This window comes from Melampsora larici-populina (genome assembly GCF_000204055.1).
Source record: "Melampsora larici-populina 98AG31 unplaced genomic scaffold MELLAscaffold_75, whole genome shotgun sequence".
NCBI lineage: Eukaryota > Fungi > Basidiomycota > Pucciniomycetes > Pucciniales > Melampsoraceae > Melampsora > Melampsora laricis-populina.
The window spans coordinates 11,181-23,422 of record NW_006768839.1 but is presented as its reverse complement, the minus strand read 5'-3'; the positions used below and the strand labels follow the sequence as shown (position 1 = coordinate 23,422).

Here is a 12,242-nt window from a genome sequence, read left to right as displayed (position 1 = left end):
TCATCCGAGGAGATGGGTGAGCCCTTGCAATGGTCCCCCTTGCAATGGTCCGGCCGCAGTACCAAGCAAGGGTCCCCATGGATTTCCGTGCTTGGCGATGGCGCCTCCCAAGGCAGTGTCCCCTAGGAGTCCAGTTACTAGATCCTGTCGCTGCTCGGGACCGCAAAATCCAACGGTGCAATCTTGCTGAGGTGCATAGCCACGATCACAGACATATTGCTAACATAATAACTTGAGTGAGAAATTCTTAACGATATCCAAGGAGTGATCCGAGTCCGACTTACTTGTAATTTCGGCTCTCCAGTAGTAGTCTAAGAATACAAGGGATCTCAGTCATCAAATATGTGGAGAGGGTTATGATCACATAATGTAACTCACTAATGTGGTAACCTCCTTAAGAAGCATACCAACTCGAGCTTGAGGGTTGACCAGCGCTCGCATAAGAAGTTCCACGTAATTTGGGATGCCCCCAGCAAAAGCCAAGAGGTCATTGACTATTCGAACGCTTAAATGGATTAGCATCCCTTTCAAATACTCAGATAGCTGGAATCTTGGACGCACGATAATGGCCACAGAAACGACCTATGAAACCCATCGAAAATCACAAGTTAGCGTCACTTCTACCTCATTTGGCTATTCATACGAACCACTCACGATCAAACGTGGCCGGAGTGGAAGGTCTACCATTTGTAAAGGCATCGAATGCTATACCATAAGCTACCATATTTACAGGTAGGCCACTAAATTGACCTGATCATCAAAAACATATTTTCTGGACAACTAGTTGCAAAGGTGGACTTACAAATGGTCAACGACCGTGCCAGGGCACACTTTTTGAATAAGCATGTTTGATGCACCCGCAAGGAAAGACACCCCCTAAAAGAATGGGTTTCGTTAAGCGAGCTACACAACACGTAAGCGATCCAGGTGTACTGACCGACGGGCTATCGCTCTGAGGAACGACAAGGTCATCTTGTGCGGTGAAGATGGAGGTGGTTGGCACATGAGCAAAGGCTCCACTTTCTCTGTCCCTACCACAGGTAAGAGCGCGAATCGCTTTACTGTTCTACATAACATCCAAGCATAAGTTAGAACTATCGTTTATCGGAAATATCGCTCTCAACTTACTGGACTCATCTGTAAGAGGGACTTTTCACAGCCGCCCATCAAAGCTGAGGGCACACATCCTACCGCAGTGAACGTTGTTCCTTTGAACACCGCGGCCATAGCCACGGAGTTGAACACCTTTTGACGAGCAGAACGGAAAAATGCTGTAGTAACACACAATAACATGAGCAAGGCACGATCATAATTCTAGGATGTATTTTTGATGGATGCGGAAGAGAAGGTACGAACTTAAAGCCCATTGCGCCTGAAGTTGCATGGTTTAAAGACCAAAGACACCAACACGAATGTGGGTTAGAACAAAGTTGAGTGAGTGTTCAAAATGAGAAACGAAACGTACATTATATCCACCTTGACTGTAACTGAATAAACTGATTCTATATCCAGTCGCTGGTGACCTTTGGGCAAGATACAAGATAGCATAGGCTATAAACTCGGCGCTGAGCTGAATGTCCCCCAAGGAACGCCCTTCATATAGCGGGGAGATAGAGGGGGCGAGCACCAATCAATGGGAAGTCAGAAGGATCAGTGTTACAGATTCAAGGCCTTACATGGAAGATCCACGTAGCAGAGGTCGAACCCAGCTTGAGGTAGACCGATACCAAATGGACTCTGTGAACCGCATCGCAAATCAATAGGTGAGCAGCAAGTCTATAAATCAGATCACAGTTAGGAACAAACCTTAGTATAAGTTTGGGCAGCATCGCAAGCTGGAAATGGAACATATCAGTCATAGGTCTAGCATGTCACCACATGACGACTCACTTGTGCAAGGAACCATCAAGAGAATCCCTAAGAGAGGTCATGATTGTTAACAAGTGGTGGGCAGCACGGAGAATGTTGGTGATGATAGATACTTCACCTTTTGGACTATTCCTGATTCCATGCGGGCAGCTGATTTTTTTTTCGTAAGCAAAACGACCTTGAGTCTAGTCCGATACCGCACGACGAACAGCGGCGAAGGATAGCCCGTAAATCAGAGAGGATCAGAATCATCACTCGATGTCAAGGTCTAGTGGATAGTGCTAAGCTCACAAATGGTGCATCGCCCGGTGCCGAGGGTGGGATTGGGCCGTCAGAGGGACCACAGGGGTTGTAACTGTTGCATTTGGGTCAACAACCTTGTATCGCGATTGGAAATACATATGAAATTCAGGTAGGAATCGGGCACTCACGGAGGCACACCGTTTAGGGTTCCATGCAAAAAGCTCTCGTTTCCATGATCATCATTGCCGTTCGCCAGCAAGGTCCCGGTAAGGGTTGATCGCCTTTGCGGCGAGGAAGTTGAAGAAGTACTTTTATCAGCTTTACGTCGAAAGTGGTTTTTGACTACATGATCTTGTGCGTCAACTGAGATTAACGAGAGCAAGAGGGAAAACGTGGATGCAACCACGATTAATGCCCTTGCAAGCATGTTGGATGAGCAAGTAAAGATTGACTAGTGGTTGGTTGAACGCTTTGAACAAAATAATGAAAGATAACCGAAGCCCAGGGGGAATGGCATTGGTGATGCTCCTTGCCTTTTATCGGCCTTCTTTTTCAACGCACCGAGTTGAGAGAAGCCTTTAAGCAAGTGTGAGACAATCAAGGAAAGCCTTCGAGAACATAGATTCATCACGGAACCATTGAAGGTACGCAGCTCTATTATTGAGTTGATAGCATTTCAACTACTCACCTTTAAACTAATGTCGTTAAAGTGTTCAGAATTTGAAATACATTATGATTGGTTCCGCCCTTTCGGTGACCGAAAAGGCTTGAAGATGTCATTCCATGCCGAGAACGGTCAGACACGGTCGGTGACGGCCTTCACAAGTTTCATAACACCTTCCGACTTCGCCATTTTGCGATAACGTCTTATGTGAACGCGTTGTTCGATCTTCTTCGCTTACAAATTCCTCGGAGAGCACCTTAGAGCATCTCCAACGGGCCCCTGTAAACGTACGGAATCTGACATACACGTAACATGTATTTTACGTGTTCAGGATTGGTTCAAAAAACGACCATCCAGCGCGGTCTGAAAACGTAACAGACCACCAAACGTGTGAGCCTTAATTTCCGGCAAAAGCGTTTTCACACGCTTCGTACTTCATATATGAAGTACCAATCATACATTTGCAGCAGACAGTATTGAGCCAGTATTGGACACAATACTGGCATACGTGGTGACATTGAATTTATCATCAGACCATTTAGGTCTACTACCTTTGCTAAAAAGCTTGCCCGGTTCGATCGCGAACAAGAGACAAGAGAAGTTGAATTTGGCCGCAGCCTGCTGCGAGGCCGCTGCGCAACTCGTCAAGATCCCAAATTTGGCCGATCACAAATTCTGAAAGAGATCGACTTCACCCGTGGATCTCTGACTTTGGGATATGTTGAGATCAAGCATAAAGCACAAATATCTACCTCATCATGCTGAATTCGTGCTCACACTTCTATGCGATTTCTATCGCGCTGCGGGTACTATGGAGACTAGCTTTAATCAGGACTACAGGAAGCGATTGTAGTCGAACGGCTTGATTCAGTGTGAGCTGATAATGATAGTGCTCTTGCCAGCATGGGATCAAGGCCGTTCGACTGGACTTTTTTGCTGAAACTTCGAAATGAAATCAAGGCATCTTTGACATGTGTCAGTACAATCGTCATCCTATGGTGACCTCATTTGAGCTCTTGACTGAGCAAGAAGAACAAAAGATTTTCAAAAAAAAGGTGCTGTCCTTTTTTGACTTGTACTTTTCATCTCATGAAGCCAAAACAAAAAAGCACAAAAGCCTATGAAGGCTTGAACGCACTACTACTGGTTGAGTCGACAGCGTGACCATAACCACTACTTCAAACCATTACACCAGGAGTGCTATGGAACACAACGGCGATTTCCATTCTCGATAGCACCTAATCAGAGCTGCACTTGACTGTATGGCTGATCTTGACATATCAAGCTCCAGATATGCTGTGAATATCATCATAATGTGTCTCAGAGTTGGTTGAAGTCAGAGATCCACAGGTGCAGTCGATCTCTTAGAATTTGTGATCGGCCAAATTTGGGATCTTGACGAGTTGTGCAGCGGCCTCGCAGCAGGCTGCGGCCAAATTCAACCTCTCTTGTCTCTTGTTCGCGATCAAACCGGGCAAGCTTTTTAGCAAAGGTAGTATCATCATTAATCCAAGGAAAACGCTTGATTGTGATCGAGCGACTAGAAGCAATTTGGTAGCTTTTGAACATGATTCCACCACGCACCAGCAAGGGTATAACCAACCTGTGCAGTATATTGATTGAAAAATGGTCAAAAATTAATCATTTGGTCACCCTACAAATGATATATAAGTTTGATTAATCTTCTCCACCAGGTCCCACTGTTCCTGTTGTCGTTGTGTAATTTTCAAGTATATAGTTTACCTTTACTACAGTTCATCTCTACAATCATTAACATTTTAATACCAATCATAAATCTTGGGCTGTGTTCAATCTGAATTAAGATACTTCAATTTTACTTCTTTTGTTTTGATTTATCAACTTGGTTCTCTAGCCGAACACTTCTATTCTTCTGTTATCATAACCTCTACTCATTTTACCATGGAGAGAGACTCAATCACACCTGGACGTCAGCAGAACTTTGGTATGATGACCTTTGACCGTAGTCGTCAAATTGAGAATCCTGATATTCAAAGCAACAGACCCCACCGTAATGGTTGGTTAATGTTCATCTTGTCTCAAAGTTTGCGTTAAATGTAATATCTGATCTGATTTATTTGTAGATCGGCAAGCATCTGAGCATCCTTTCCAGCTTCGCCAACAAGTTATGTCTTCCACTCCCACTGGCCGTGACGACTTTGATGCGCATTCCCAGTACAGTAATCGAAGATTTTGAGAACGAGAAGATTCTCTTGCTGCTCATTCCCAGTACAGCAACCAACGATTTTTTCGAGGACGTGAAGACTCGATTGATTCTATTTCCCAGAACAACAATCGTCAATTCTTTCGAGAACGTGAAGATTCGGTAACCGCCTATTCGCAGAACTTCAATCATCGTTTATTTCGTGATGAGTCTGTTGACACCACCTCCGATATCAGTGATCACCGATTCAATCGTGATCAATCTGTAGCTTCCACCTGTGATTCCCTCCCTACTCAAACCCAATTATCCGCCCGCTCCAACCGAATATCAGACTGGGATCCAGCTTCTCCAATTAGCCAACAATCAATTAAGAAAAAATCAAACAACATCATTACTACAAAGTCTAGCAGCGGACGCGGTTCTAACTTCAACCAAAGCAAGCTAGAACAACTATGTAAATCTTGGCTAAACATATCTGAAGATGCTATAGTTGGGAATGATCAGAAATCCACCACGTTCTGGCAGAAAATCACTGATCACTTCAATGCTCGAGTGGAAGATGAAGATCCCAAGCGCTCGCTCAAGTCCATTCAGACTCGATGGGCCACTCTGAACAAAGCTATGTCTCGTTTTGCTGCGTGTGTACAACAAATCAAAATGATCAGAGAGACGGGTGAAACTATCGAGGATCAGTTTCAGGATGCTTTAACCTTGTATGCAAAAGATGTTGGTTCAGCTTTCACGAATGTATCGAGCTACAACATTGTTAAGTATTCTGCTAAATGGACCGACAATCCTCAGTACCTTGAGTTTTGTGGTAAAAAGAAACGGGTTTCTGAAAGCTTTTGAGATCTTTATGTCTTTATTGCAGCAACAATCACATATATAGATTTCAAACAACTAATATAAGACGTTAGTAAAAGAAATAAAACAGACTTTAAAAGAGACATGTAGACAATGATCAATACCTAATATAAGATCAACACTAGTAAGAACTCGGTGAGTGTAAGTGACTTCTAGGAATATTGGATGATCCCTACTATGTCTACAATAAGAAACATTAATACATATGTTTTATATTCTTTTCTTAGCAACCATCAAAGAATCTAATTACCTGAAAACAATAGATAGGTAGCAGACTCCTCCTGCAGTCAGTTACTATCAACGAGACTATGTGTCGTGGTGATCTAGTAGTTGTTGTTTTCCTAGATATCTTTGATGGGTAAAATAGAGAAATTGAGAATAAATGAAATGAGAGAAAATGATACGAGAACAAATCAAGAAAGAGAGAAAACATAAATCATAAAGAGAGAGAGAAGTTAAATCATAGAAAACATCAGTAGGAGCTTAGGTCAAAACGTATGAGAAGATATTGACGCATTTAACCATTGCCAATTCCATTCCATTACCCATTACATAATTGATCATTTGACGTAGTAAACTTCAATATATCATTGACCTCTCACTGGGTATGATTTCAATTACACAACACTCCTCCTAAATCATGCCTTAGTGAGTTTCAACTGATTCATAGCTCTTTCATGTTTAACCCGTCCTAAAGGTTTAGTTAATACATCTGCAATCATATCATGAGTTGACACTTGTTCCATACTTAGTAAATTTCGAGATATGAGATTCCGTAGATATTGATATCTTACTTCAATGTGTTTAGAATTTGGGTTGAGTTGAGCTTCCTTACTGATTATAACAGCACCCGAGTTGTCATTATGTATCTTAACGTTTAGAGGAGGTTTCTTCAATTTGATGTTAAGACTGCTTATTAAAATTGATAACCACCTTAACTGCTTCGCACATTTATTGGAAGATATAAATTCTGCTTCAGTGGTTGATTGGGCAACTACAGATTGCTTCTTAGTCGTCCATGAAATCATATTACCAAAAAGAGTCACACAGAACCCAGAGGTTGATTTCTTGGTTACTAACGACGTCGCATAGTCAGCATCCGCCCAGCCAGTCAGAAGATTGTCAGAAGCTACAGATTTCGTGTAGTGTAGCCCGATTCGTCTTGCTCCATTAAGATAGCGCATAAGATGACGAATTGCTGACCAGTGAGACAAAGTTGGTTTGTTGTTAAATTGGGAGAGTAGATTGACAGTGAATAGTATATCAGGACGAGTATGTAAGGCTAGATAGCTAAGCATTCCAGTTGCCTTGAGATAAAGACCCTTGTCAGCATCTTGAGCCGGAGTAGCAACAATAGCATGTAGATCCTGAGCGGCTGGAGTCTTGACTGGATTGGAATTTTCCATCTTAAGTTCTTTGAGCATCTTGACACAAAAGTCTTCTTGATGTAAAATGACTGAACCGTCCTCCTTCCAGTCAAGCGTATAGCCAAGATGTCGTGTTGGCATTTCCTTTGTCTTGAGTTTGTAATGCGCACTTAGCCGGGTCAAGAAATCTTGACCTTCAGCCCTGGTCCGAGCCACCCCAAACCCATCATCAACGTGCATATGAATAAATGTTGAATAGGAAGAGTTAGAGAAGAGAGACTCGTCGCCTTCAGTCGCATTGAAGTTCAAAGACCTGAGAGTATTGACCAGATGTTCACGCCATTTGCGAGGCGCTTGTTTGGTACCGTACAGGGAACGCCTGAGTTTCCAAACTTTGTGTTCTTGACCTTTAACCTCAAACCCACTGACTTGAGAAACGTACACTATAGCATCCATATCACCATACAAAAAGGCCGTTTCGACATCAAACTGAAAAACGTACAGGCCATGCTGCACCGCAAGCGCTAGCAAGACTTTGAATGACTCATTTCGTGCTACGGATGCGTAGGTGTCGAAATAGTGTAGCATATGAATTTGATGGTTTCCCAATGCAACCCATCGAGCTTTAAAACGCTCAACCTCACCAAACTCGTTCAACTTCCTGGTGAGTCGCCACATCCCCCCAATAATAATTTCACCCTTTGGAGGATCAACCAACTCCCCAGTGCCACGCGACAGCAACGACTCAAACTTGTCCAACATCGCTTTCTTCCAATGCTGAAGTTCATCCGGATTTGACAAAGCTTTATCAACGGTTGTTGCCTCTGCTAGGAGTATTTCACCACCTTCACTTCCAAGCACCCTAGCGCGAGACCTTGTAACCCTAGCACCGTCCGATTCAAGTATGTTATCTTCATTGATGGCAGATGATATGTCGCGAGGTGCAGTCGTAAAATTTGGAACAAATGCATAGCCTTTCCTGGGTGGTTGTTTGGGGGAGGAACCGTCTGGTTGTTCAGGGGAGGGACCGTCAGGTGTTGAATCTCGAGGAGAGGGCTCTTGATGTCTTCTTGACGATTCTTGACCTTGTGAATCTTGTCCACTAAGGTCCTCCTGAGGATCGTTTCTAGAACCATCCAGTGAAGGATCATGAACTGAGACGTCGGGATCCGGAGGTAGTTCTACTTCAACTGGAAAAGACCTTGGAACAGTTGCGGGAGAGGGACCAGGCATTGAATTGACTGCCTCTCGAGGTAGAGTTGAGGGCGGCTTTCTGAGTAGTTCGGGGTCGGAATAATTGACAGTAATAGGAAGTGGAACGAAATCACGACTGATGATAATATTTCGGGATTGTGTATCGAAAAATCGACCAGCATCAGAATATGGCTCATACCCCAAGAAAAGAAGTGGAACACCAATAGGAAAATTTTTTCCATGAGTGGTTGACTTCACGTACGTTTTCAACCCAAAAGGTAAAGTCTTGCTGATGTCACGTATTGGTTCAATTGAAGAGTTGACCGACGCTAGAACATCCATTGCACACTTCCCATTAAGGCGACTTGTAGGTAAAATATTGATGAGGTAAGAGGCATATTTTGCTGCTTCATCCCACAAATTGATCGGTACACCAGACTGAGCAAGCAGACATCTCATTTTGACTAATAAAGTATAATTGAACTTTTCAGCAACACCGTTGGTCTGAGGGCTATTAGCAGGTCCTCTTTCAACTGATATACCCTGCTCTTGAATGTAAGTCATAAATCGAGTTGAGCTGAATTCTCCACCTCTGTCGGAATGTAGATAGGCTGGTGTTATGCCTAATTTATTTCTAATCTCCTTGATAAACGACATAAGACATGATTCAGATTCTGATTTTGTCTTCATTAGATATATACAATTAAATCTAGAGAAATCATCAATTATTACTAGCACATAATTCTTCCTAGCCTTGCACAACACGGAGACTTGAAGGACATCAAAATGTAAACGTTCAAATGGTTTTGTTGACATCGGAAGAGGGTGATTGTGAGGTCTGGCTTTTAGTTTGCATTTCACACAAATTTCACAGTTCTTTGACGATTGGAAACTATTGACTTTGATGTTTCTGAAGACCAGAAATTGTTTGAGATATTCATCGGAAGGGTGTCCAAGAATAATGTGCCAATCCGTCAAAGGTTTGATGCTTTGAATATTGTTAACTTCACTCCTTCCTTTAGCAACAAAAAGTTTCCCGTCTCGAGGGAATTTGAGTATTATGCGATTTGCCTTCCGTATTATAACACCACTCGGTACATGATGAATGGTTAAACCATGATCTTCTAGTTGAGATGCGGAGATCAGATTTCTAGGTCCAGCGGGAACATAGAAGACAGGATAGATGATTTCCCCTCCTATGCTCATTTTCCCGACATGAGTAACAGTTATAGTACCACCATATGTATTCAATACTCTGAACATAGGCTTCGGGTCAATGATAAGACCAAAGTTGTTGACAGTTGTGTCAGTCGCCCCCGAATCGTAAGTCAAATCGAAACTATCAGAACGTATAGATGCAGATACCGCAGAGAAAGATTCAATCATGAAACATGATCCGTCCATGGTCTCATCCTGATTGTTGTTTCTAGAGACCGAATTTGCATTCATTGATCCGGAATTGTTTGATGGATTCGACTTCATTTGATTTTCTAAACGATTCAGTCTTTCTCGCATTTCTCGAATTGATTCCTGATTCTGATCCGATCTCTGGTTTCCAAATCTGGTTGGAATTATTCCTCTAGGCCGAAAGTAGCCATTGTTTGTTTGCGAGGAAGAAGATGGATTAGGAAATTGAGGTTGAGGATTGCGAGATAGAATATGTTGATTTCTGGATTGACTATTAGGAGAATTTTGATTCGAAGAGGAAGGCTTCTTGAAACGATTGAATGCTTGATTTCGTTGATTATGAGCAAAGTTTACTGTCATATTAGATTCGACATCGTCTCGTTGATTTGCTTCCAGCATCATACTTTCATAAACACTAGCATATGTGAATGGTTCCGATTTATAAAGAGTTTGTATGAGAGGGGTTAGAGATTCATCGGAATTGAAAGACGACAGAAAAATGCAGGCATTAAGACCGGTAGACATCTTAGCAAAATCAGGCATAGATGCTAAGGAGGTTCCGAGTGAAGTTATCAGACTATTGAAATTAGAAATGTGTTCCTTCATCGAAGTTCCCACATTTTAGACAGTGTTAAAAGTCTTTCGAAGTTTAGCTGAGACGGTAACAATACATAACATTCCACATGCTCTTCCGAGGGCTTGATAGGTATGCCAGAAACTCGGGGAATTATTTATGATTATATCATGAAGGTCTGATTCAACAATGTCCCATAGGAGAGAAAAAGCCCAAGCATTTCGGACACGATAAGTTTGAGTTTCTTTGTTGTCCCGATTCCAGTCAACATCTAACAGTTTATCAAAACCTTTGCTGGTTAAAACGCTGTCGACCATGATCTGCCACTTTGCCCAGTTGGTTTGATTGAGTTTAAAGAATCTGAATTTTGAGACATCGATTCCAGTATCATATTCGGAAGAAGTTGAGGAAGTGTCCATATCGACAGAGGAAGACATATTCGATTGTATCTAATACTATAAAGTGAATTGTTGCCAAGACTAGACTCTCGCTACCATGAAAGCTTTTGAGATCTTTATGTCTTTATTGCAGCAACAATCACATATATAGATTTCAAACAACTAATATAAGACGTTAGTAAAAGAAATAAAACAGACTTTAAAAGAGACATGTAGACAATGATCAATACCTAATATAAGATCAACACTAGTAAGAACTCGGTGAGTGTAAGTGACTTCTAGGAATATTGGATGATCCCTACTATGTCTACAATAAGAAACATTAATACATATGTTTTATATTCTTTTCTTAGCAACCATCAAAGAATCTAATTACCTGAAAACAATAGATAGGTAGCAGACTCCTCCTGCAGTCAGTTACTATCAACGAGACTATGTGTCGTGGTGATCTAGTAGTTGTTGTTTTCCTAGATATCTTTGATGGGTAAAATAGAGAAATTGAGAATAAATGAAATGAGAGAAAATGATACGAGAACAAATCAAGAAAGAGAGAAAACATAAATCATAAAGAGAGAGAGAAGTTAAATCATAGAAAACATCAGTAGGAGCTTAGGTCAAAACGTATGAGAAGATATTGACGCATTTAACCATTGCCAATTCCATTCCATTACCCATTACATAATTGATCATTTGACGTAGTAAACTTCAATATATCATTGACCTCTCACTGGGTATGATTTCAATTACACAACAGTTTCAGATAATGATGCATCTGAAGATATTATTGACCTGGACGCCATCCCAGCTGGAACCTCGATCAGAGGTTTAGTTAATACATCTGCAATCATATCATGAGTTGACACTTGTTCCATACTTAGTAAATTTCGAGATATGAGATTCCGTTGAATCTAATCAAACTCAAATCCTCGCCAACTCAACTTCTACAGCCAATTCAGCTGACCGCATTGCAAATCAATTGGAAAGGGCAAGTTCTTCACTCGAAGCCATGCTTGAGCTTTCGCTCCTGCAGACTGATACCTCACGTCTCAATGAAAATGTTCGCGCAGCTCTTGAAGCAGACAAAGAGAGCCTGTTGCTGCGCAGGGCGGCTCGTCGCACTGCTGAATGATGTGTTCGATTTGGCTATGTCTAGATTTGGTTTGATTGAAAACTGCTTGTGCTCGTGTTGTTTTTTGAGATTCTTCCGAACAACCAAACTGCGGTTGTACTCGATCATCTTGGTTGTATTTGCTGAAATAACTAACTATGGTTGTATAGACTGATTTTCCTAACTACGTGCTTGCTGGGTTACTTTTTTTTGTTGTTATAAAGAGCTTGACCTGTCCTCTAAATTGTTTCTTTTTCTCATACCGTTTCATTGTTACAATATCTTACCGTCTCTTTCCATCAACTAACTCGGTCTCAGTCATTATTTCATAGTATATAGTTTAAATCAAACCTTTTTCAGTTCTTGATAATC

The 12,242-nt window shown here is 41.7% G+C and overlaps 1 protein-coding gene across 1 annotated transcript; it reads right to left on the bottom strand.

The window, feature by feature from the left end:
* MELLADRAFT_94889 (uncharacterized protein) lies at positions 1–2,539 on the bottom strand (the record flags this gene model as incomplete). Its single annotated transcript, XM_007417567.1, has 16 exons — positions 1–219; positions 285–311; positions 379–494; positions 562–582; positions 655–740; positions 803–876; positions 938–1,066; positions 1,129–1,271; positions 1,357–1,372; positions 1,466–1,593; positions 1,677–1,737; positions 1,807–1,835; positions 1,891–1,917; positions 1,988–2,054; positions 2,161–2,224; positions 2,301–2,539. The coding sequence occupies 16 exons, from the start codon at positions 2,537–2,539 to the stop codon at positions 1–3; spliced, it is 1,446 nt and encodes a 481-aa protein (XP_007417629.1).
* Between the last annotated feature and the right edge of the window lie 9,703 nt (positions 2,540–12,242).